We start from the raw sequence: 26,621 nt of genomic DNA, 5'->3' as shown, positions 1-26,621 counted from the left end.
CACACTCAACCTACACACAACAATGTATCTGTCCCTAGGGCCACTGAATCCAATCTCACAATCAGTGATGGGCCCAAACAAAGAAACCAAACAAAGCAATGGTTGATGCCTTAGTAAGTTGTGCACTCTGCTTCCTCATCAAATATTCACAATTTTATGAAACAATGTTCTGAACGTGCACAACACAACCAAAAGGATTTAACAAACAATTGTTTGGTGGAAAAACAAGGGTCTACGTGTTTCGAACCCCCATATTTCTGGGGTTCTCATCAGGACCAAAAGACACTGTAGGAGAAAAGAAAGAAAAAAAGAAAAATTTGTATTTGTTTTTAAAATTATGATTGACCAGAACTACCAGCGTCATTTACCACATCCAGCCACCTCTTACCGATTCTACTGTTGCCAGAAGGTCGAGATTTCAACAATGATGAACGCTTTGGTACAACTGTAGGAGAAAAGGAGGAGAAAGAAGAAACACAAACAAATAGTCCTGTCACTGATTCAAGTCAACACTAGTTTTATCAACTGTCACTGAGAGCAGCTCGCACTTACATAAATGTAAATGTAAATATAAATGTGTCACGGGGTGGTACGCCCCAGCGTTGTCAAGGATGCTGACGTTGACTGGTGGTCAGCTGTTCCCCCCTGTTCACCCCTGTCTGTTTCCGACTCACAGCCTTCATCCACCTGGCCGGAGGAGTGGTCTCAGACGGACAGTAGCACACGTTGGGAGAACATGGACAAAGAGGCACACGGACCCTTTAAATTACCCGACGAGGATGACGAAACCCCGCCCACCTGGTTCGTGACGACGCCAAAAGGTAGCCCGACCCGGAAGGCGACAAACAGCAGTTCCGGAGCAGGAGGAGGAGGAAGCGCGAGAGACTGGAGTGCAGAGACGGAGTACGGCGGAGAAGAGTTCCTGACGAGCCCAGCTGTGGACTGCAAGCCAGGAGGCCAACGGACAGGCGATCCGCCCAGCCACGTTCCCGCGAGAGGAGCGTGGCTCACATAGGTACGGGGCAGAGTGGCGGGCTGGATAACACGTAGCAACCAATCGACCGTGTGATTGACCAGTGTGAATAGTGTACAGTCTCCATACCCCCTTCCCTCACGAGCACAGAGAGCACTGAACCGGCCGTCTGGGAAAAGCACAAGAGCACCTGGTTACCTTCACTTCCCTGGCCCCAACACACTGTAAAGCGGAACAGTAGAGTAATCGTTCCTCCCTTCTTTGTTTTGTTTTCCGGATTCGGCCCTGACCTGGGAGGTGCCTCCTGACCCCGACGACGTCCACGGAAGCACCGGTCTGGCGGGAACCTATACCCGGCGTGGAAGAAGCACCCTGGACCGTCCCATCTTCCCCAGAGGTGTCAAGACGGAACCGGACGAGTTTGCCCGGTTGAGACTCTCTAGCCGAAGAAGAAAGGCTTACTTAAAAATAAAACCTTCGTTAAAATCTTTACTTCAGGTGTCTGACTCTCTCCCTACAGTCCCTTCCGATCCCGAACCCCAACAAAATGTAAAATGTAAATGTGGGTGTACTTGTAAAGCGCACTGCGACTCCATGGCGTATCCTGGCGCTGAAGACCGCTGGGGAACCCGTCCTGGTTTTCCCTGTGAGATGGTCCCTTTCTGGGTATCTCCAAGGTGAAACCAGGCATCCCCGGCGTCTGTGGGGGGCCGTTGTAGCGATGAGGCAAGCTTAATGCCCAGAGTTACCGAGTGTGTTCCCTGGTAAGAGTAGGCACCGAGGCGAGAATTATCGAGTCCGTTTTGACCCTGGTCCACGACCCTGCCGCGTCGGGAATTGAACCCTGGTTGAACCCTGGTCCCGGGCCGTTCTCTGCTTACGGGTCTGCCGCTTCTAACCAGTGAGCCACACCACACCACTCCACATAATACTTAATACATCCAATATCGTGGTGTAGATGCAGCCTCTGCTGGGAATCGATTCCCTTAGAATGTTGAAGGATTACTGCGGCGTCCCGCATTGTGAACAAGATAGCGCAATTAGCTGTAATTGTCATGTTTTCTTAATGTCTCCCCTTTCCTTTTTCATGTAAAGTTCCACATACCTTGGGCGCCGTAGGACGCTGTGTGAATTGCGGCCACGATCAATCTCACCGCTGATTTTAGTCACAACTTGTTGGCACTAACGAAGAAGAAATCGTCATGCGTTAGCGGATTGCGCGTTACCTAATTGTTGAAATATCGACCTTCTGGTGACAGTAGAATCGGTAAGAGTTGGCTGGAGGTGGTAAATGACGCTGGTAGTGCTGGTCAATCAGAATTTTGAAAAAAAATACAATTTTTTCTTATTCTTTCTTTTCTCCTACAGTGTCTTTTGGTCCTGATGAGAACCCCGGAAATATGGGGGTCCGGAACGGGTAGACCCTTGTTTTTCCACCAAGCAATTGTTTGTTAAATCCTTTTGGTTATGTTGTGCACGTTCAGAAATTGTTACATAAAATTTGAATATTTGATGAGGAAACCGGGTGCATCAACCATTGCTTTGTTTGGTTTCTTTGTTGGGGCCCATCACTAATTGTGAGATTGGATTCAGTGGCCCTAGGGATGGATACATTGTTGTGTGTAGGTTGAGTGTGTAGGATGAATGAAGAGTTTGACATGAATGAATGAGTTTGATTGTGAGTGTAATGAAGTGAGACTTTGTGCAAATTTTTCCTTGTTTTGTATATAGTTTTTGTCGTGGAAATTTCATATATATTGTCTGGTGTTTATTAAGTACTATTGTGTCTTTTTTCAAATAATGAATTAAAAAGAACAGGTTCTATGGAAATAAAAGCTATTGATTCACTGATCTTGCTCCAGTGTTTGAAGTGTTGAGAATTGTTTATCAGTACTGGCATTTGGTTTGTTTTCTTGGTTAAAAGGGCTAAACCTTACTGATTTAGAGCCACACCCTATATTGTTATATAGTGGTTCCTTACTGCAGCGCAGGGGAGGTGATGCGTCAGTTCCTTACCGGAGAGGAGGTAATGCGTCGGTTTCTTACTGCATTCCGGTTACATGCGACAAGATGGCACCTCAATGCGATGCGACGATCCGGTGCAATGCGACAAAATGGCGCCTTTGATGCGATGCGACAATGTGGATGCGATGCGTGCATGTCCAGCGAGTCTGTAGACTCTTGAGCCGTGACAGGCCCTGCGACATGCTTCTCCGGTGATGCGACGGCAGCCTCTGTGGTGGCGACGCGCTTCTTTGGCGATGCGACAGCAACTGCTGTGGCGGCGACACGCTTCTTCCTCATTGCGTCGTGCTTCCAGCTCCCAGTGACCCGCAGTCTTCAGAGGGCCCAAAACAACAGCAGGCACCTCACTGCAGGTAAAATTCCCAGCAAGGAGAGCTGGTGGTGAAGTCTTTGTGTCCCCGAGACTTCAGAACAGGAGGCAAGCTCCGTTACAAGCCTTTGGAGATCTTTCTAAAAATGATAAAGTACGCACAATAAAGTCATTTTCTCCTTTCCTTGGCAATAAAGTAACCACTGCAGGCCAACCCCAACAGCAAACAGCACAGGGGCAGTAATCTTCCTTCAGCCTCTCCGATTCTTCTCCTTGGCAAAGGTTTGTCTTGATTCCCAGAAGTGATCTAAAGTTATGGGGTCTGGGCCCCAATATTTATACTGCAAAACACTTTGTCCTCTGAAGGCAGAGGGTGTCTGTGCCCAGCCAAAACCAGTTCTGTCCTCCCTGGTACAGCTTCCTGGTAGGAGGTGGAGACAGCATTGTTAAAAGCAGACCTGGCCCAGGTAGCTGAAAGGAAAACTCCTCCCGCTACTCTCTATTCTATGAAGGCTCAGGTCAGTGAAAGGAAATATGCTCCCCTACTCTATATTCAATGCAGAGCCTATTCAACCCAGCCCTAGCCCTGGCCCATCAGACTGCTGGAGCCAAGGCCCTCTCCAGCCCCCTGTCACTCACAAACCAGACATGGAATACAAAAACCTAGCAGAGGCATGCGGGATGGTTAGGCAAGAAAATACCTAATTTCTAAAAGTGGTATTTTCAAACACGGAATGTAAAAATCACTCACACTAAAATATGTATTTTAACATTCTGAGTTGAGGCATACTAAACTTTATTTTCCGATCTTGTTCCTAGGATCAGTTAGGATTATAAGATGTTATATCAAACTGCCCATTCTGGCCTGTGGGAACAGATAGCGTTACAATAGTGAAAAACAAAATTTGCTGTAATTCACTATCAGGATATGCCACACACATCACCTTTTTCATACAATGCACCCTGCCCTTGGGCCTACCTTAGGGGTGACTAATATGTAGAAAAGGGAAGGTTTAGGGACTGGCAAGTGAGTGTGCTTGCCAAGTCGACATGTCAGCCCCAGACTGCCCATAGGCTCTACAATGGCAGCCCTGAGCCATATTTTACAAGCTGCTTCTGTGGGTGGCACAACTAGTGCTGCAAGCCCACCAGCAGCATTTGATTTACAGGCCCTGGGCACACATGGCGCACTATACTACAGTCTGACAAGTAAAGCCAATTATGGAGTGTCTAATCCAATACAACACTTTACAATAGGGAGCACTTGCATTTTGGCACTGAACAGCAGTAGCAAAGTGCCCCAAGCATCTAGACCAGCAAAAACATAGCAAAAACACAAGAGGCCACAGTGAAAAAATGAAAGGGAGACCCACGCCAAAGGTGCTGGTCTAACAGGGGCCCATGCTGTAGTGCTTTTTGAACTTATGTACAGATGCCCACATCACGTTACCGATGTCAAAAACATGCACTCTGGTTGCCATCGTAGTGCTTGCAGCCTTAGCCCTGTTGGAATGGGACCTTCCAGTGCCTGTTTCTTGGCCAGCGAACAGCAGATCTTTTGTTTTATTTTACTTCCTTTTTTGTTCGTTTCATATAGATTAAAACACCGCACAGCATAAGCAGGTGTCGCAATATTATAGGACATATCACATATAGAACTGTCTAGGTCGTATTAGATAATTATTCAGTTGGACTCCAGGTTTTGGGAATGGTTTACCATAACTCCCATATTTTCTGATATTTCTGTAGACACCCCCTTAATTTATAAACATGCTCCTCTGCCTTGGCACACCAGTCCATGTTCCTTGTCCATTCCACTAGTGAGACAACCTTGTCTGAATGCCAGTGCCGGGGATTGTCACTTTTGGCAATGAGAAAACCTGTGGCCACCAGCTGCCTGATAGCCCATCACCCTCCCTATTCATCCATTAGTTCCGGGAGTGCAATATTAGGGTCGGGTTCAAAAGGTCAACTCACAATTTGGGGCAGGGAAAAGTGTACATTAGAGCATATATAGAGGGGCATTCCCAGATCATGTGATAAAGGTAGCCAACTAAGCTCTGCGTTAGAGAGAGTGAGGGTTGCAACCCCCCTTTTATTCAATCTGGTTGGGCTATAATAAACTTGGTGTAGGTATTTCAAGTGAATTATTTTAAATCTCATGGGTAATGCTAATGCTCCAGGGGTCATCTTCGCCTCTACCCTTTCTGTGTCTTCTAAGGGACCGGTTTCTTGAGCCCATCTGTGCTGCAATTTTAATATTTATTAGTGTGCGATACAATTTGGAAATACCCTTCCCATCCAGGGTTTCAAATTTAATCTTTGCCTTAAAGGGACTAAACTCTAGAAGGGTGTCAAAGTCGCTCATGTGAACATCAAAAGTATGGCACAGTTGAAGAGATCAGTAGAATTGTGACTTATGTATGTCGTACGTCACTTTTAAATTTGAAAATGGCCGTATGTGGTCACCAATCCAGATATTGCCTAATTTAGAAATGTCAATAGGATCCAAGAGAGGAAAACCTCTAAAAAGCAGTGTATTTAAGCCAATTACCATACCACCAAGGGCTTCCACCTTCAAGACTTTTCCCCCATAAAAAATAGTGAAGTGCTTGATGTCAGCACCTCAGATAGGTCACAGTGACAGGCGAAAGAACATTGGTAAATTAATGGATTGCTTATGGTGGAATGGACTCACGTGATGAGCTTACATAATTTCAATGAGGAAGTTGTTAGTTGAGATCAGGAGATGCAATGAGCAGCAGCAGCTCCTCCGCAATGGCGGAGGAGCGGCGCCCCACTGCCTGGCTTAGAGCCTGCAAATGAAAAATAAAATAAAGTTCTAGCATCGTTTTATTTTTCATTTGCCGGCTCTGAGCCAGCTTGTGCAGGGAGGGGTGGGCAGGGCATGGAAGTACGCATATGTTTTTGGCCGACTCTTTCAGGCCAACCAAAACACACGTGCGCACTTAGGTTTCTCCAGCCCGGCAGCATCGAAAAGCTGGGCTGTAGATACCCTCACTGACTCCCTGGCTTGAGCGCAAAGCCCTTCCAGCCCGCTCAGGCCAATTCCTGTGCTGCAGCACGGGGATTGGATGACAGTCTCTCCCAGGGGCTGCTGGGACCAGGAAAGGACAGGCAGCACGACGCGGGAGGTGGCCGGCGGCTTTAGGTATTTTCCTTTTATTTTTAACATATTATTCCTAACACCCCCCTCTGTATGATTTCCCCCCTCCTGCGCTTACTCCACGTTCCCACCACCCTTTGTTTGTGGTGGCCACACTGGTGAGCAGCTATGCATCAGCTCAGCAGGCTTACGCATAAGAAACGTCCAGATCACGTTAAGGTCCCACTGTAGCATCACAAACTGGAAGGGAACAAGTGTGTTGAATCTGTATTAAATATCACCTCAATAGGTGTTTTGAACAAGATTGGTTGGTCTGGCAAATGTTGAAATGCCGACAGAGCAGACAACCCGAAACAGTGCCAAATGCAAGTCCTTGCAGAGCAAAAACCAACCAAAGGACATCCAATGTCTTTGCTTGTAAGGGGTCAGTCTTGTAAATGACACACCAGGCCAAAATGTATCGCAGTGCCCAACAAATACATTTGGTGGAAGGGTGTCTGGGGGCAAGGATGACATGCATCCCTTCAGGCGGCAAATCAAACACTTTCTTTCCTATAATAAACTCCGAGCAAGAAAACAAAAAAAAAGTTGCCAACAATCTTTTTTCTGCTGATCAATGTACAATAAAAAAAAACAGAAGGCAAAGCCAGTTTTCGTTCTTGTTGTTTAAACTGCAGCTACAATGAGGCTCAATGACGTGCATTTCACCTGGTCTCTTGGCAGCAGGCATTTTAACATAACAGATTAACTGTAATTATTACAGTTTGGAAGCTAAGTCATTTTATTACAGGGACTCTATAAATCACAAGTCAACTGTAGTAAGGAAATTAAAGACAGATTAGTATCCTGGGATTTGAGGATTACGTGTATTATATGGAGATGCCACAATTATTGTTGAAGAATACACTAGAGTGACGTACAGAGTATCCACTCATTTTATTAGATGCAAATCTTTTTCTAACACGTATAGTTCTTGGAGCAGTGCAGCACTGGTCTTTCATATGAATTGGAACACTTTTTTCTGTATATAGGTGAATTAATTCTGTTAACATTCCATGAAAAAATGTTAATTACCATTTTTGGACAAATTTATATATTATTATTATATTTATAGTATCTTTATACTAAAACTAACATTTATCTGTGCATGAAAAAATATTTCTTGGAACACTTTATGATTAAAAGAAGGTAGGCAAGACTTTGAAGCATGAGACAAACAGAGGCTACTAAACAGGCTCAAGGACACACAGAAAGGGACCAAGTATTGTCTCATCTGATGAGCACATATGATCATAAATGTTTTTAGCCATAAAGCACAATAAATACCAGTCGGTAAATTTGCAGTTCCCCTTCCTCGGGGGTTACCTGTCTCCTGCAGTATCCTTCTCCTCTGCCAAATCCTTTGAGGTCCAGTGCATTTACATCCAACGCATGTAGCTGTGCAAGGGTTTCAGTCATAGCAACATACATGGCACACCGCTCTGCTGGACTGACTCCAGGCAATGAGATATCTTTGAAGACGCGTCCCTGCAAAAAAGGCATCCTTTAAAGAAAAAAAGATTACCCACACTCCAACACCTCTTTGACTTCACTCCCAGCCTATGCCCATGAGCAAGGGATGTTCCCGCCATCTTTCTGTACATGTTGGCACTTGCAACAAAATGCCTATATTGGCATCAGTTAATTGGGAACCTATCATTGCATTCTTCCACCTGTAGTCTTCTAGGTCCAGCATTTGCACCAAAGATCATGATTCAAGACAGAGATCTATTTCAATGGATGGCTTAGAGACAGAATATAGATCAGACATTTCTAACTCAACTTAGGCCTCATTATGAGTGCCCATTAATTCCAGTGGCCACTGTAACTGCAGCTGCCGGGTCCATCAGAAACACAGGTTTAGAGGGAACACTGCTGATGGGCTGTATTCCACGCAGAGGCTTCACCTGCTCACCTGCTCAAGGTAGGTGAAGTCTCCAGGTTGAATACCTGGGAAAATATCTGAAAATCAGCATGTTAAGTCTGACCAGCATGTTGTTACCCACAAACTTGTAAATACTGTTCTTTCCAGCCTCTGAACAATTGGAGGCCACAGAAATTCAGGAGCTGTGTAATAACAGGGATTACTCTGGGCCTCTTGTAATGAGGCGTAATATGCATTTATACTAAAGAGACAGAGCCTGGTTAATAAATGGAAACATCTAAGCTACTGATGAGTCACAGTCCCTGAAAGAGAGTTCCATGGATCTGTGTTTAGCAGAGGAGGAAAAGACGAGTCAAAGTAGGCAATAAAGCACTATTTCCAACAAAACCAGTGCTTCAAAGAGCACACCAACAAATACGGACTCACGTAGGAAGAAAGCTTGGCAAGCTCAGGCATGGGTCGTACACAAGACTACAATGGAAGACTCTCTCTCAAGGCCTACCACTCTATGATTGCACATGGTTGATTTAGAGAAGCCTTTAACAAAGCCCTCTGATCAGACCTTTAGGGAATCAAGCAGATAGGCACCCAAGACTATCCCCCAGATTAATCAAATTCCTTTTTTGCGAGTCCTTAATAGCGATTTTTAAGCAATAGCTATTAAAGACTCGCAAAACGGGATGCATGTAGAAATCGCAATATTTTTTGCGATTTCTACTGCTTCCTTATTTGCGATTCGGTAATTGCTAATCGCAAATAAGGAATGGCTTTCCCATTCATTCCTATGGGCCCAAAGGACATGTGTGTGTGTAACATATAACTTAGAAAAATGCACTGAAGTTTTCGCTATTTACCACGTAGTTAGACTTCGTGGTAAATAGCGGCCCCAGATTGCGAATTCACAATTTTAAAATGGTTCATGAATTGCATTTAAGGAATCTCTAATTGAGATTCCTTAAATGCAATAATTTGCAATTTAGCGATATCTAAAAATGAGATTTTTGCATTTGGGATGATGAATCCCAAATGCAAAAATAGCGCTCGCAAAGGGCCAGATTCTCAGAATCTGGCACTTTGCGAGCCGATTTCGGCTTGATAAATCTGGCTATATATCCCTTACTAGACCTTGCACAAGTGCGTGTCCGGATCTGAGGATTACGTGAAATCTGAATCCAATCTGATTTAGCTGATGTGGCAAGAGCTTCAATTTCCAGATCTGTGATATTTAATTCCTCTTCCAGGAGATTTTGGTGAGCGCAAGAGTTTTATTACAGTCTCAATCCAATCCTATATATGGGTGCACCACATCTTTTAAATCAGCACGAGTCTAATCAACTCAACTCAGCTCTGAGTGATGTCGTTTCTTTACCCTGAGGTTCTTATTTTCAATTTTTAGTGAAAGGAACTCGAGATCTTGTCAACATTACCCCACACTCTGCCCGTTACTTCTGTTTAATTTCATTGCATGCATTTAATCCACATTTTTAATGAACTTCTAAAATATTCAAAACTGCGCATCCCTCCGGATAGATGAGCAAGTTAAATACTCCTTCTACACATAGTAATACAGATCTTTTGCACCAAATCAGTTTTCACTATTAAATACCCATTAGGTTGCTTCACTAAACAACCTTTTGCTATACTTGGTGTAACAATTAGCTACAAGGTTAGAAATAAAGTACAGAGAAGGCATGTTTGCATGCATGTATGCATACTGTTACATGCATGTAACTTACTGAAACGATAAAAAAAATGCTATTGATCAAACGTATATACACACACGTACACCAACATACCTGAACATGCTCCATTATGTAGAACTCTGTTCCGATCACTGTACTATCCTCACAGTACAAAAGCGGTCTGGGTACGGGAAATCCAACGGAGGACAAGGCTTTCTGGACACGATACTCACGGTCAATCTATGTGAAAGAAGGTTAAAGATACCTCTGGTTAGAAAGATACTTCATGCATTTGACCGTGGTGCCAGGCTACATAGCAGCACTGTGCTACAATACTGCTACTGGTACCAAACAGACTCAGGTGTTGGTACCATAAGTGTTATGGGATACCAGACGTTTTTTAGATAACTATGCTCTGCAGATGGTTGGCTCTTCATTGATATTCAGGGGCATTGTTACATTTGTGTACGATCTTGGACAAAAAGAAATTCCAAAGACAAACTTCTCTTTCAAAAATAAATGTTGCATTGTCTACCTAATAATGATTGTCTGTCTTTAAACAAAATGCATGAAAAGAATGCTAAGCCATTAACAAAGTATAGAAACATTACAGGATCTAAATTTGACACAGTAACATAATTGACCACTGCTTCATACCAGAATACGTGTGGTGACAGGTTAAGCAGTTATTGATTTAGCTCTTTGAGCAGGGATTCTACATGATGGGCCTTTCACCCTTCTATTTTCCGTTTTTTTTTTTTTACGGAATTATTTTGTCCAGAGCCAATTTGCTTATTTCACTTTGCATTATTTAAGGAGGTTTTTAAAATGCAAATGATCTGTGTGTGAATTTTAATGACCTTCTTGTTACAGTATCCACCAAAGATGACATGCATGTAGAGGGGACAACAGATAGTTGCCAGCTGGCTCCGATCTTTCTTTTTGTTTTAAAGAATGTCAGTCTAGCCAGAGGCCAGATGTAGACACCTACGACCACTGCTGATCTGACATTGGTTCTATGGCACGGAGGTATTTCTGGTTCCTTCCCCAGATTAGAATGTGGTAGTAAAGCAAAGGAGCAGAGATCTCCCTCCTTCTGCCCCCTCGCCTTACCATGGACCTTATCCTATCAGAATGCACGAGTCAACACTATGGTTCATCTGCATGAAGAGGTTATTGATGTGTGGTGGTTCTTATTGTTGAGAAGACATCAGGTGGACCTTGAAGTCGACAAATATATCATGACTGGAGCTTCCCACACTTCAGTGGCAGCAACCATTGACATCGAGCCACTTCATTTACAAAAGGAGTTCAAAGCTTTAGACCTCAGTGATTTGAAAATGTTAAGGTAAATCTGGTTCAGATGACTTCAGTGACAAGAAAGCCTCAACATCTGAAGAGACCATTGCTAACAAGATGTTGACAGAAGGGGACAAACATCATGTGGGCCACAAAAGGATCCTAATATCCGTAAACCTTTACAATTAACATTTCTAAAAACAAATCTTTTCAATTATTGGTTCTAAGAATAAACACCTCAAAAATGAAACACTTACAAAAATGTTTGTTACCAAAATATATTGACGACGGAACTGTGCGAAAGGGATTAACATTATCAGGTTTAGGGTACACGGTTTGGGGTATGGAATTAAAGGTTTGAGGTATATCAGCGCACCACTAGCAGCGCTCTTACTCTCAGCGCGCTTTTGATTGACTTCTGCTTTTTAGCATTTTAAATAGCCCGTTTTTGGTATTTGTTTTATTTTGTGTTTAAATTGTTTACCTTGTTTTAACTCTGCTGGCCATCGCCTACCTGTAATAATTTCCCCTCACTTGCACTCTAATCGGTGGAACCACCGCTCTTTGCGGGTCCCTCGTCCCCGTTTTTTGACGGCGGCCATCTTGGGTTGGGGGAATAGCTTGGACGCGCTAGTCCTCTCTCTAGGAGGCGACTAGGGTATAAAAATAGGCAATTGAGGTCAGCTCGCCCTTGACCATCAGCGCACCACTAGCAGCGCTCTTACTCTCAGCGCGCTTTTGATTGACTGCTGCTTTTTAGCATTTTAAATAGCCCGTTTTTGGTATTTGTTTTATTTTGTGTTTAAATTGTTTACCTTGTTTTAACTCTGCTGGCCATCGCCTACCTGTAATAATTTCCCCTCACTTGCACTCTAATCGGTGGAACCACCGCTCTTTGCGGGTCCCTCGTCCCCGTTTTTTGACGGCGGCCATCTTGGGTTGGGGGAATAGCTTGGACGCGCTAGTCCTCTCTCTAGGAGGCGACTAGGGTATAAAAATAGGCAATTGAGGTCAGCTCGCCCTTGACCATCAGCGCACCACTAGCAGCGCTCTTACTCTCAGCGCGCTTTTGATTGACTGCTGCTTTTTAGCATTTTAAATAGCCCGTTTTTGGTATTTGTTTTATTTTGTGTTTAAATTGTTTACCTTGTTTTAACTCTGCTGGCCATCGCCTACCTGTAATAATTTCCCCTCACTTGCACTCTAATCGGTGGAACCACCGCTCTTTGCGGGTCCCTCGTCCCCGTTTTTTGACGGCGGCCATCTTGGGTTGGGGGAATAGCTTGGACGCGCTAGTCCTCTCTCTAGGAGGCGACTAGGGTATAAAAATTAGCCATGTCCACGCGCAGCGGAGACGCGCAGCGGGGATGCCGGAATATCGCCGGAGTTTCGCCAGAGTCAAGCCCGTCTGTGCCCGTCCGGGCCCAGACGGGCATAGGGCATGCCACTCTGCTCAATCCATCTAGACTTCTGGCTCCCCCCCACAGGTATTCGCGGGACTCACTGCTCTCGCTTCGCGTACCTAAACTGCCTAGTTGCCGTCACTATTGGGTTGAGGGTACTGCTTTCAAACATTGTCTTGGGTGTCGTTTGTCTAATAGTTGTGTGATTTCTAACTCACTCACTATGGCTCTGCTTAATTGCAGATCACTGCCCTGTCACGCGATGGAAATACACTCCCTCCTTTTGGACCACTGTTTGGATGTGCTATTCCTGACGGAAACGTGGTTGACCGCGTGTTCAGGTCCCGACATTGTTAATGCTCTCCCGCCGGGTTATCTCATTTTCCATCTTGATAGACCGGATGGGAGAGGGGGTGGAGTGGCCATCGTCTATAGAGACACATTCGTGTGTAAGGCCGTAGACTGCGGTATTACCAATTCTGAAAGCTGTCACTTCTCCCTCGCCATTTCTTCGTCCGTCTCTATCTCCGGCCTCCTTTTGTATCGACCTCCTGCCATGCTGGGGAACTTTGTTGATTCTCTCATTGAGGCCATTATACCGATAGCTGCTGCTTCGTGTAATTTTGTACTTCTGGGGGATTTTAATCTTCATTTTGATGACCCCAATGATGTAGTAGCTAGAGACTTATTGAGCTCGCTGGGTGCACTTGATCTCCATCTCGCACATTCGGGATCCACTCACAACAGAGGTCATCAGCTTGATGCTGTTCTTGCTAACACTGTTAACCTGCAAGCCCTCCAGATGTTGGCCCTTCCCTGGACGGATCACCACCTTATTCCTTTCAGCTGGTTGTTGAAGAACCGGGGTGAGCCTGTGCCTACACAACATACTGTGGAACGTCTCTGGTCGAAGCTGCCGGTTGACAGTTGGGTTGAAGAGCTAGCTATATCTCGCCCTGATCCTGTAGAGGACCCTAACACTGCTGATCAACACCTGGTTAATTGGCTCACTAACTCTCTTGATCTACTGATTCCTAAGAAAAGGAGGCTCATCAGGGAGAGAAGAATCGCCTCGGCTCCCTGGTACACTCCAGAACTTAGGAGCTGTAGAACTTCTTGCAAAAGGCTTGAACGTGCCTGGAGAAGAGAACAGACGGAAGAAAGTCGGGCTAATTATAAAAGAGAGATGAGGAAATACAAAAGTGCACTGAAGGATGCCAAAAAGAAGTTCTTTAGTGATAGGATTGAGAGGGCAAGCAATTCTCCAAGAGAATCGTTTAAAATCTTTAAAGAACTTCTGAACGCCCCGGTCCCGCCAGTAGTGCATGCCAATCCTAAAGATAAATGTGAGGAACTGGCCAGTTTCTTCCATTCAAAAATAGATACAATCTTATCCTCTCGTCCCGCTATGCCCCAACTCTCTGAGCCGGCTGTTGGTTCAATAAGCTGTCTGACTGAATTGGTCTCCTTTGGCCCCTTCTCGGAAGAGGAGGTTAGAAAGGTCCTGCTGGAAATGAAGAGTGGATCCCCGAGTGATCCAGTGCCCATGAAACATCTTAAACTTGTGGCTAGTACTCTGTCAGCTCCGCTGACTGACCTTATCAACCTTTCTCTCTCGCATGGCATAGTCCCTCAAAGATGGAAAAGGGCTGTAGTAAAAGCCTTACTGAAGAAACCAGGCTTAGATCCCGCTAATTTGGCTAACTTTAGGCCAATTTCGCTTCTGCCGGGGTTTTCTAAAATCGCCGAGAAGCTGGTTAACCGTCAGCTGTCTTACCATCTTGAGTCCAACCACCTGTTGGGAGACTCCCAGACTGGTTTCCGTCCCGGCCAGGGAACGGACACAGCCCTGCTGGCGGTAGTGGAGGAAGCAAGGAGCACTCTTGACTCTGGAGGATCAGTGGCAGTGATCCTCCTTGACTTGAGTGCTGCCTTTGACACCGTGAGTCATCAGGTGCTCCTCCAACGCCTGTCAGAGGTAGGTGTCTCAGGGACGGCCTTGAAATGGTTGGGATCTTTCCTCTCCAACCGTTTCTACCAGGTCTGGGAAGGGGTAGAGCAGTCTTCCTTATTCCCTCTTCAATGTGGAGTCCCGCAGGGCTCATCGTTGAGCCCTACTTTGTTCAATGCATACATGACTCCACTTGAACGAGTGGTAGCCCCTTCGGGGCTGAAGATCATCAGCTATGCTGATGATACTCAGCTGGTGGTGGGCCTCACTCAGCTGGCGGAGCAACCCAATGTGCTACATGACTGCCTGGACAATGTCTATCAGTGGATGTCCAACTCGGCTCTTAAGCTTAATGGAGGAAAAACTGAGCTGATGCTCCTGGGTAACTCCAGTCCCTCCATTATTGCTGGCTGTTGGCCCCGGTCTCTTGGCGACCCACCATCCCCCAAGAAAGAGATCAAGTCCTTGGGAGTATGGTTGGAGGAAGATCTGTCCTTCAGGACTCACGCCAGGAAGACCGCGGGGGTCTGCTTCGGTTTACTGAAGTCAGCCCGAAAGGTGCTACCACTGCTTCCGGATTCAGCCAAGAAGCTCCTGATGCGTGGTTTAATCCTTTCAAGGCTTGACTATGGAAATGCCCTGTTTCTTGGTGCTCCCGAAGCGACCTTTAAAACTCTCCAACAGGTGCAAAACGCAGCCGCTAGAGTCTTGATGGAGATCCCTAGAAGGCAGTCGGCCGCCCCGGCCCTCAAAGCGCTTCACTGGCTCCCTGTCAAGGAGCGGGTGAAATTTAAGGCGCTGTGCACGGCCCATAAAATCTTACATGGCAAAGGCCCTCCCATCCTTTTTAATATGGCCCGCCCTTATAAACCTTCACGCCCTTTGCGCTCGGACCAGCAACATCTTTTGCGATCTGCGAGAGTTAAGAGAGCTAGAACTGGGGGCAGGCGTTTCTCGGTACAGGTGGCATCTCTGTGGAACTCTCTGCCCCTTAAGATTCGCTCAGAGCCCAAGCTCCTACTATTCAGGAAACTTCTTAAGACACACTTGTTTCCATAGCAGTGAGTAATCGAGTCTCTCCTTCTTCTTTGGTCTGTCGCGCCGGGATGCCCCTGGGTAAGCTGAGCGCGTTACAAGTTTCATATAATAATAATAATAATAATAGTATAGGGTTAGAGGTTAAGGTTTAGGAGTTAATGGTTAGGGTGCAGCAGTAAGGGTTAGTTGTCAGCAATCAATGGTATAGTGTTAAGGGTATATGGGTCAGAGTATGGGATTAATCATAAAAGTATGGATTAAAGGTACATGCTTAAGGATAGAGTTAATCAGCTAGAATTAATAGTTAGGCATTGAGAGGTTTATAAATTATAGGGAGGTTGTTTAGGGTATATAGGATAAGGCTACTAGGTTTGGGGCTTGAGGCTAAGGGTATAGTGTTAATGATATAGTCATAAGGGTTTTGGGTAGAAGGTTCAGCATTTGGGTACAGGGTTAAACGCTTGTGGTTTAGGATTAGGTTTTTAGGGTATAGACGTTATGAGGTTAGTTTAAAAATGTGTGTTTTGAAGTATAGATTTAACCCCATATGATTGCACTGATTTAGAGTTGGACTGGGAAATGTGTGCAACAGTTATTTTTAGTTAACAAAGTGTTGTTTTCAGTGTATGCACATGCTGCATTTCTCTGTAGCATTGCACCCAAATCATTTCAACGGCACTTACTTCAATTTCAAGGTGATCCAATTAAAAAAATTAAAGAAGAACTGATGCAATTTCACAGTTAAAATTTTGACTTCACGAGTTACTGTCATGTCTGGATTTCGCTGGAGTCCCATTCTCAAAAGACCACTAACCAACTAGCTTTGCTTAATTCGCTACCTCTAAAACGCAACACTCAGATGCAGACACTGTTCAGACTTCAACAACTGACGAGGGAACACTTTAAGGCAGGGCTCTTACCATTTAGACATAACTGTCCAAAAAAGAGCATGATCAGTTCTACATCCTTTAAGATTTCCATAAGTAGTTCAATAGACAATGCCATCCAAAACGGACCTCAGTACTTTTATTGGTGTAATGAATACACAGCCCTGCCGACTCTTTTTTTCACCCTGTTTTCAAGCACATATTTGTAATGTCTTTGTCTAGTTATATGAGGCTATGGAGGGAAATATATGCTGGCATCTACAACTGCACCCGAAATCGAGTAGTGGCCAGAAGCTGGGTATGTTTAATGTGCCACTTACATGTCTGGCTCGAATTACCCGGGGACCCCACGACCGACCTGTAGGCACTTGGTGGGGGAAGAATAGATTTCCCGCCCTAATTGCCCCTCACCAGGTGCTGTCGAAGGAGCAGCGGATGATCTCTTGGGTGTGATCGCGGTCTTGGCATGGGGTTCAAGGAGACAAAAGCGGAGATGCAGGCCCTCTGGAACCGGATCTGATGCAGGCTTGGGCGCTCATTGGTCATGACCACACCATATCCAGATGGAGCGAGTGGTCAGGGTGTCGGGGGGCCCAGGGCAGCTGACAAAGGGGCAGGCATGGTGGACGCTGAAGTATCTCTGACCAAGCTAGCGAATTAGTCCAGGGAACATAGTGCTGAGCCCAAGGAGCCCGGCATAGCGAACAAGGAGCTCAAGCATTATAACAGGACCATTAAGAGAAGCTCAAACCATTGAAGACACTTGAAGCAGGAGAGAATTGCCAGGCAAATGAGTAAGTGTCAAGAGGTAGATCTCACTGGGAAAGATGTATACCAGACGACCACCAGGGATAAGGGAATGATATGATTGGGTACACTATCACTGAGTCTCATGTGAATAAAGAGACCCTTGAAGCTTTTTTTCAGTATCGGACTTTCCAGAGACTGGCAGCTTGGCTACATCTGACTCTGGCTCAGGCGTTGAATGCGATCTGACGGAGAGTGCAGAAATAACTTAGGCTTGGATAGTAGCGGAGGGCAACATGGCAGCACCACGGAATTCTATAAAACCAATGGGAAATTTAGAGCGTACCCATAATATTGCTGGAGCTACTGGGGAGACCAGTGAGGAGGAGCTAGTATGGGATCCTGAGGGAGTGGAGTTAGCTCATACCAATTAAACTATGTGAGAGACATTGTCTATGGTCTTGCTGATGACCGTAGTAGGAAATGAAAACATCCCTTTGGGTGAATAGCCATCAGATACCCCCTGACAGTGTAGCCTGTGCAGTTGGGGTCCGGGTCTACTGCTACAGACTCTCCCTCTCTCGGTTCTGTCCACAACTTGCTCCAACTCCACAGTGAGAAAAATAAAAAGGACTATGTGGCTTTGAAGAAGACCTCCCACTTAAAAACACAGTGGGTACTGCGATAGATGTCCAAAAATAAGGCTGTTCTGCATGGCCGCCTTAATGATATCGAGCCTCAATCTGCTAATCTGGTGGAATCAACACAAGGTATTAAAGACCAAATAAGCATCCCAATGGCAGACTGCTGGCTGTGTCCCAAAAGCTGGAAGATATTGAAAATCGAATGCCGGATGATTTTGAGATAACTTATGTGTATTGGGGATTCCGGTAGGGAATGACGGGGAAGACCACAGAAGTTTATTGTATGTCTATTTCAGCAGTCATTCCCCCAACTCAGTGACTGGGATATCGATTGCCAGATACAGCGATAACACAGATTCCCCTTCAGTAAGCTACACAAGGGTAGGGCAGCTAACTATCCATCTGCCATCCTGATTAATGTCTGGAACTTCATGTTCAGGCAACATGCATTCCAGCTGGCCTGCCCAAATAAACCAGTTGAGGCCTTCTTTGTGAGGTCTGACACTTTCCAGGAGAGAGTAGAATGCAGAGATAATGGGACATAATTTCATCTTTTCAGAAACTCAGCACCATGGTCTCCTTATAGAGTCTGCTAATTTGAACATATGTTTGAAAGGTCAAACAATCTATTGTCAAGACACAGGGAAAGCACAGGACTTGTTAAAACCATGGGGGGCACTTAATGAGAAGCAAACTGTCTCCTAGTTCTGTTAATATCTCCGGTCTGCTATGGGCGGGCCCTGTTAAATGTAGCACTGTCTTAAAATTTACATCTGACCTCCTAGGCCACTATTTGCTAACAATGTGCTACTCAATGCGCTGTCCAAGGACATATTATCAGATTGCATGGGTTCATGTTGAAAGGTCTTTTATTTCTTCTCCTAACGTTTCCCTTTCTCATTCATAATGGTCTTCAATTTCTTTTTTTCCCCTTTTGGTCATTAATCAACTTGGAAAATTGGGTGGGCATGCTCATGTTGTTTGATCTGTTGAACACTCCTGGAGAGGTGGTCTGCTGACAGCTGGGTTGCAAAAATAACATAATGGGGAGCGTCGGTGTGGATTCACACCAAAGCTCATAAAGTCCTGCTTTGCAGTGTAGGACAGGAATGGGTATGGGTGTGGATAGTTGGGAGAAGGAGGGTTTGGTTGGTCTCAGGGTGAGGGTTGTGTGGGATACAAGGGACTGTATGAGGCTTTGGGCCAAAGCACAAAAATCTAGGGGAGGCAACAATGTTCTAAATGGATAAAAGGAGAGATATAGGATCAAGGGAGGTAACTGAGTTGAATCATGATACCATGAGTAGGAGTAGGTTTTTCCCTACTAGTAGATAGTACCATTTGTATTTGTAACCAGGATGCCCACATACCTAGCTGGAACATCATTAGTATGCATTCCAATGCTAAGATTAGATATATTAGAGAGGAATTAAGCACTCTCAATTGTCATCTTTTTTGTGTGCAGAAGACCCATCTTACCACCAGCAAACTTCATAAGCTAAGTCGTTTAGGCTATCGGTTGCAACCGGGATCAGTGTTCCAAAGAGGGGGTGGCATTACTCTCCAGAGGTAAGGAATGGGTTGCTTATCAGGTCAAGTTGGGTAGGTCAGTGAGATGGGTGATTGCGTGCATAGAGAACAGTAGCTTACAAGTAATGTTATGTGTGGTTTACACCACAAATATGGATGACCCTACAATGCTAAATTTTCTTCTTGGTGAGCTCACTGTGTGGCAGGACCCAACTGTCATGTGCTGGTAATTTTATCTGGACTAATCATCCAGGGGCGGACTCAACAACATCCTCGAAAGTAAATCAGGGGCGCATGAGAAAGTCTAGGATGTCCATTAAGCAAATTATTGTAACACATGCTCTCCATGACATTTGGCTGGCCTGACGGGGAGATGAACCTGGGTTTACTTTTCATTCTATTCCATATGGCACATCCCCTCGCATAGACATGGTTTTTGTAAGTAATAGTTTCTTACCTGCTGTGTCTATTAAATTGAAGCCTAGGATTGTGTTGGATCACAACCCATTGTCATAATTTGTTAAGTCAAGTAAAATGCCCGTACTACATCTCCACGGCGATGAACTTTTAATGGCAAGTTACTGCTGGACACAGCATATATTCATTTTATGTGCTCTTGCTTCAGCAAATTTAATAACACCAACAAAGGCTGTGCGAACCCAATAATGGTTTGGGATGCCCTAAAAGCATTTGTCCGGGCTCAGAAAACTAAAGCAGCAAGTCAAATTCCATCCCGACAGGAGTCTACAAACAGTTTAAAAATATTGTTAATCCTCTTTTTGGTGAACTTGTACATTTCTTGGGCTTTTTAGAATCAACACCACTGTCTTGGGGGGAACTTACATTTCCTTATTTGTAAAGAAGAATAAGATCCACTTAAATGTGGCTCATATCGCCCTACATCATTATTAAATTGCAACTCTAAAATGTATACACAGGTACTACTAAACTGATTAGCAGCAGTTAGAATGTCACAAATAGCTAAAATGCAGCATGGATTTGTTCCCGCATGGGATACCACATCCCACATAAATCTAGCCGTATCCACGTTAGATGTAGTAGGTGAACTGAAAAGGCCAGCAGGGATCATCTTGTTTGATTCTGAAAAGGCATTTGAAAGGGTCTCCTGGCAGTACCTGTGGACGGTTATGTCTGAGATAGGGTTCAGGCCAGGTTTTATAACAAGTCGCTCTATTCCTCTTTAACTGCTAGGATCATCTGTATGGGAACACTTTGAGGCTATCAAATCAATTGAGGCAATAAACAGGGATGTCCCCTATCCCACTTCGATTTGTTCTCTATTTAGATCCATATATTTTGGTACTGAAATTATCAACTTCAATTCCACCCTTGAGGCTGATTTAATAAGAAGTTAAGCTCTTAGCGTACACATATGGTACTGCAATCTTAACATCATCTCCCACGAAGGCACTGCCAGCGATTGAGGATGCTGCCATAGCAATCTGACAAGTCTCAGGGTATAAACTGAATAAAGATAAGACAGATATTGAAGGTGATGGTGATCCTGAAAATGTTGACTCCTGGTATGTCACATTGGCTAGGTTCATATATTTTTTTTAATATAGGAACCATAATTTCTCTAAACTATGAAGCATTATAAAAGGAATCTCTTTATTTAGAAAAAAGGATAGGCTACATCTAGGTCAAATTGACAGATGTGACATTATTAAGAATTTTTATGTTGCCACGTTATTTTTACCTATTAAGGTCTTTTCCCTTGTATCTTTGTAAGAGTTTCTTCAAAAGAGTTGAAAGTAGCTGGCAAAATTTTGTATGCCAATTTAAAAAACCTTGATGTGCTATAAGTTATTTACAACTGCATCGTAGGGAGGGTGGGTTCGCACTTCCATATTCTTTGAAGCTACTTTATTGTTGCATTTACGTTAAGGCTCTCTGTGGTGATTGGGTCAGGGGGCAACGGGAGCTTGCTGGTTTATTATCAGAGTATCAGATTTTCATGCAAATGATTATACTTAACAAAGGTTTAATGGATACGGCCTACTTTAAAAATACACGGTTTAAGACTCTATTGGTATATCAAAAGGTCTGGCAGGATATCCTATTTATCTGTCATATACTGCTGCTCAATGAATTGACCCTCACTTGGAAATTATCCTACCTGCCCCCATTTATTCCTACACCACTACCTATAGTGCTGGCATGGTTCAAAAGTGTGGATCCTTGGGCAATTCTTTAGAAACTGAGTTGCCCTATCTCTTCAGAATATATGTAACGATAATGAACATCTGCTCCCCGAAATTGGATTTTTCTACTACTTACAATTAAAGGAATTTTTATTACGTCTCTTTCCTAATAAAATTAGTATAGATAGCGATTCATTTTTACAGAGCTTTGTTAAAATATCAAAAGCAGCTACATAATGAACTTTGATTTAATCCTTGGGCACCAGAGAAACATGGCCAACAAATTCGAGGCTTTTTCTGCTAGGTAGTTACATAGCTTAGATTCTAATGTCTCCATTGCTGAAACACAGAGCACTAATTTGCCTGTCCACAGCATTTTAAATGTCCCCAGGCTAAAGACTCGCCTCATTAAAATCCTGTATGATCTATATTATGCACCATATAAGCTGCATAGATGGTGTTTAAGGGAAGCATCACATTGTTTTTGCTGCAGCGTGCTTGGGGCAGACATCGTACATATATTTGAAACTTGTGACATTATTGCTGAACACTGGTGTAAAGTTTTCGCACTAATTATCGACTTTAGCGCCAAGACACCATTTTGGTATTCGTGCGCTTTATAAATATCAATATCATTATCACTTCTGAAAACAGATGTTAGATTTGACACTAAAACTTTTTTATTCTGCTATTTGCCTAACGTTGGCCGTGATGCTGTTGGTGCTGGGTTTTTTTGCCATTACATCTGCAAGATTGGTGATTGCTTGAGCATGGCTCCAGAAGAAGACTCCAGAAGAAGGCTCCAGATTCCTTATCCTGGTGGCAGACGTTTGTATTCACTTGTGGGTTGGAATTGGCGGTTGTATACAATCATCCTAGGCTACTAAGCTAAGAAAATCCTGGAAGCCGGTCAGGCTGGGACCTCTGGATTTCACAACTGGTTACAGCCTGGAAATATGAAGAAATAGGGTCATCTAGTTTTTTAATCCATTCTTTAGCTTCTTTTATGATTAATAAACTGTGTAGTTTGATGTCACGTATGCGTGTTTGATGCTATACTACTTGCGTTTCATTTGATAAGATGCTCTCTGGATATGTATTTTGCTGCATTGTAATTGCTCTATCTAAATGACATATCTTTCCAATAGAAATCAATAAACAAAATAGAGTTAACTAGGTGTGTGGTGAAAGAGCTCAGTTGAACAAGGAGTTACTACAGTACAGACCTCTCTGTTCAGTCAAAATATAGAGCTAGCTTGGACACAAGATCTTTGCACCAGCTTCACACTGCCGTAAAAGCCTTCTGATTAGGGCTATTAATTAACAACCCAGTGCCCAGTCTAATGTCTTGTGCTAAGGAGCACCTTTTACGACAAACACTGTCACTTTCTGAGAATGCTTTCTGGCACCAGTCAAGCACAATAAATACAGCATCCTGTGTTGCTTAGTCTACAGTCCGCCATGGTCATGGGGTGGTAGAACCCCGACTATACTGTACCCGATGAGCGCCAGGCAAGAGCTTGCCGGGAGGTTTCTTTCGGAGAACATACTCTTTCGGCCCCTTCTGCAGGTAGAAAGTTGGGTTGGATTGTCCGCTTCTATGAAAAGTGAAAAGAAAAAAAACACAGATACGGATAAAAACTTTTTTTCCCATCTCTTAAATGCACATTTTACCTTACATCCATAGACCCAGCACCTAAACACTGACAAACATTCCATAGAAAGTAATAAACTTGATATGTATAATACATATAAGTGACATATTCTTACAGTAAAGAACATTGCACTTTTGATTCTTAATTCTTTAATAAGGGCACATCCTTCCTCGTCCAGGTGCTATGTGTATAAAAGACTAAGGGCCAGATGTAGGTAAAATCAAATTTGCGAATCCTCAACCACATCTCCGGACACCTGCGAGACCTGCACTGGCTCCCGGTCAACAAGAGAATCACCTTCCGTCTCCTCACCCACGCACACAAAGCCCTGCACAACCAAGGACCAGGATACCTCAACAGCCGCCTCAATTTCTACGCTCCCAAACGCCAGCTTCGATCGACCGGCCACGCCCTCGCCGCCGTCCCCCGCATCCGAAGAGTCACCACCGGGGGAAGGTCCTTCTCCTACCTCGCAGCCAAGACCTGGAACTCCCTCCCGACCCACCTCCGCCTGACCCAGGACCACCTCGCCTTCAGGAAGCAGCTCAAGACCTGGCTGTTCGAGCAGTAGCGGACCCCCCTCCCCAAGCGCCTTGAGACCCTCCGGGTGAGTAGCGCGCTATACAAATGCTTTGATTGATTGATTGATTGATTAATAGCGAATTCTACTGATTCGCTATTACGGACTCACAAAATTGAATGTAGGTAGGAATCGCTAAAATATTAGCGAATCCTTAATATTCCTTTATAACGAATCGCTAATTGAGATTCGCTAATAAGGAATACCTACCCATTCATTCCAATGGGCTTGGAGGCCCATGGGAATGAATGGGAAGATATTCTCCATTTGCGATTCGCTATTAGTGAATCGTAAATAGCGGGCGCTATTTCAAGGGTGCCAGGGTGTCAAAAGGACACCCTGTTGCACCCCTGAAAGGTGCATGTGTGCACATGTGGCGCACATACATGCCCCAAGGTCATGAATGTGTGCCACATGGCACTTTAAAAATAGCAAAAAAGCACTTTTTTTTAAAGGAAATCGCTAATTACCACCAACTTGAAGTTGGTGGTAATTAGCGATTCCTTAAGGCTAAAGTGCACTTTTTTGTGCTACTTACATTGCATTTAAGGAATCGCAATTTCCGATTCCTTAAATGCAAGAGCAAAATAAGGAATCACAATTTTGCGATTCCTTGTTTTGCTATTAGGATTAAACTCACCTACATTGCTAGCAGCCAAATAGCGATCGCAAACGCTGAATTTCAGCGTTAACGCTCGCTATTTGGCCACCTACATCTGGCCCTAAGACACGAAACCAGACACCCTTCCTTCCGAGCACGTGCTTCCATCTCTTGTGTTTTGTGGGGCACTCGCCTTTGTCTGTCACGTATAACTATGGCCTCTCATACAGCTTCTCAGAGAGCTTGGATTGACCTTCCACCAGCATGACAAGATTATTCATCCATGAGTAAATGATTAACTGGTGTGTGTAGCCAGGGAAGGAGAGCTGACCCCCGAGTGGACTGGATATAGAATACTGCACTGAAATGTAATGTCACCAAACTTCAAGCCTTGCTGCTTAGGTCAAACCAGGACAGGTGCTAATATCCACACCAAATGTCCCCCTTATTCACTAGAGTAGGTGTCCACTGCCAAGTCGGCCAAAAATGCTGTTGTCTGAGTGGATCACATCCTCAGAGATCACACAAGCCAGTGCCTTCACAACCGTAGACTTTTTTAGATGAATTTAGCTTCCACACAACTTCCATAATACTTTGTGAACTTCACACAGCCATTTGGAGCTCCCTTGTAATCTAAGGTTTCACAACACCCGTGGGTTATGCTATGGCCTACTGAAAAAACAGCTTTACCACCTACAAAAGGTGCAAAACGCTTTAGGTTCATCTAGTACTTTGAGAAAGGAGACTGCTCCACACTGGGAAGGGTCTTCTGGCCCTGGGCAACAGCCATAAATTACTCGTTTACAAAATCCCTCATATGGTCCAACCCATCTCATCTGATGTACACAAAAAATTACTGACCGCCCCACCCATCACGCACAACGCCTCAATCGAACAGTGTAAAGGGCTTCATCTTCGCATTTAAAGGTGCAAGTGGCAGAAAGAGACAAACTATAGTCCATGCCTCCAAACCCTGCAATCACGAACCTATTTAAGTACAAGTCCTTTCCAACACTAGCCTTTCAAAAAAACCTTAAACAGGTATCTTTCCTGTGGTTGTATGTCAGTACAACGCATGCTTTTACCCCACATGCCATTACAACGCGGGGATTACAACGCAAGTCGTTACAACGACTTGCGATGGGGGCGCTGGATAGTGGAATAGTTTCATTTTCTTTTCCAACTCCAGTCCCCGTGGATAGTAGGGAAGGTGTTGGATAGAAAATTAAACTATTCCCTATCCAACAGCGCCCTCCAGCGAAAGTCATTGTAACGACTTTCGTTGTAATCCCCGCGTTGTAATGGTAGTGCGGAGTAATAGTTGCGTCGTAAAGGATGTTCCCCTTTCCTGTAGGGCACCTAAGAAGTAAAGGTTCTGATCTTTCACCAATTGATGGTCTAAGATATTTAGTTCAGAGCACATGTGTGTTCCAAGTCACTTGAACATACAGTCACTCAAGCATACTTCAAAACGGCAGTAATCTCTTTTCTGCAGCCTTCCTCCTTGGAAGTCTGGCCTTAAAAAGTCTGGCCTTAAAAAGTCTCCCATACAGAAATCATACCTGCTCCCTTCCAGAAAAAAACATGTAAATGTGGTATTTGAGGCCTGTTATATTCAGACCTCTCTCAAAAGGAAGTACAGATGCAGTACACACACTGTAATTGTTTCCATAACCTTTGAACATGGTTATACGGCCCTCTGGTGCTTGGGCAAGGAGTGTTCTGTGCACGATACCAAGGATCTTTTATGAAATAAAAAATACTTATAAAACTGCATACTGCCATATTTCTTGTGGATTAAAAAATTTAAGCAATGAGGCCTAAAGTTGAGTTTGAGGATGATTCAATCAGGCAAAATCAGGAGTGTGCGGTTCTATACTAAAGAAAGATTGGAGTGAAATTGAAGATAACATGAGCAAGGACTATTGGAGACAGCAAAAACAACTTCCAAATGGCCTTTCACAGGCAATGAGGATTGATTGGAATCCTGTGAATCCAACAAAGGGAGTTCAATGCCAGTTAACATAGGTCAGTGATTGACTGTGCTAGATATGCCACAAAGAAAGAGGGTCTGCGGTGT

The 26,621-nt window shown here is 44.3% G+C and overlaps 1 protein-coding gene across 1 annotated transcript in view; it reads right to left on the bottom strand.

The window, feature by feature from the left end:
• Window positions 1-26,621, bottom strand: part of ACAD11 (acyl-CoA dehydrogenase family member 11) — a 377,035-nt gene that overhangs the window by 278,513 nt on the left and 71,901 nt on the right. The window contains exons 2-4 of the mRNA XM_078663849.1: window positions 23,204-23,303; window positions 10,156-10,281; window positions 7,801-7,962 (exon numbers count right to left, since the gene is read on the bottom strand). Coding sequence (XP_078519975.1) covers window positions 7,801-7,962; window positions 10,156-10,281; window positions 23,204-23,303 — 388 coding nt within the window. The remainder of the gene's footprint in view (window positions 1-7,800; window positions 7,963-10,155; window positions 10,282-23,203; window positions 23,304-26,621) is intronic.

The sequence above is a fragment of the Lissotriton helveticus genome, chromosome 10 (assembly GCF_964261635.1).
Source record: "Lissotriton helveticus chromosome 10, aLisHel1.1, whole genome shotgun sequence".
In the NCBI taxonomy this organism is placed as follows: domain Eukaryota; kingdom Metazoa; phylum Chordata; class Amphibia; order Caudata; family Salamandridae; genus Lissotriton; species Lissotriton helveticus.
This window is presented reverse-complemented; position numbering and strand designations above follow the sequence as displayed.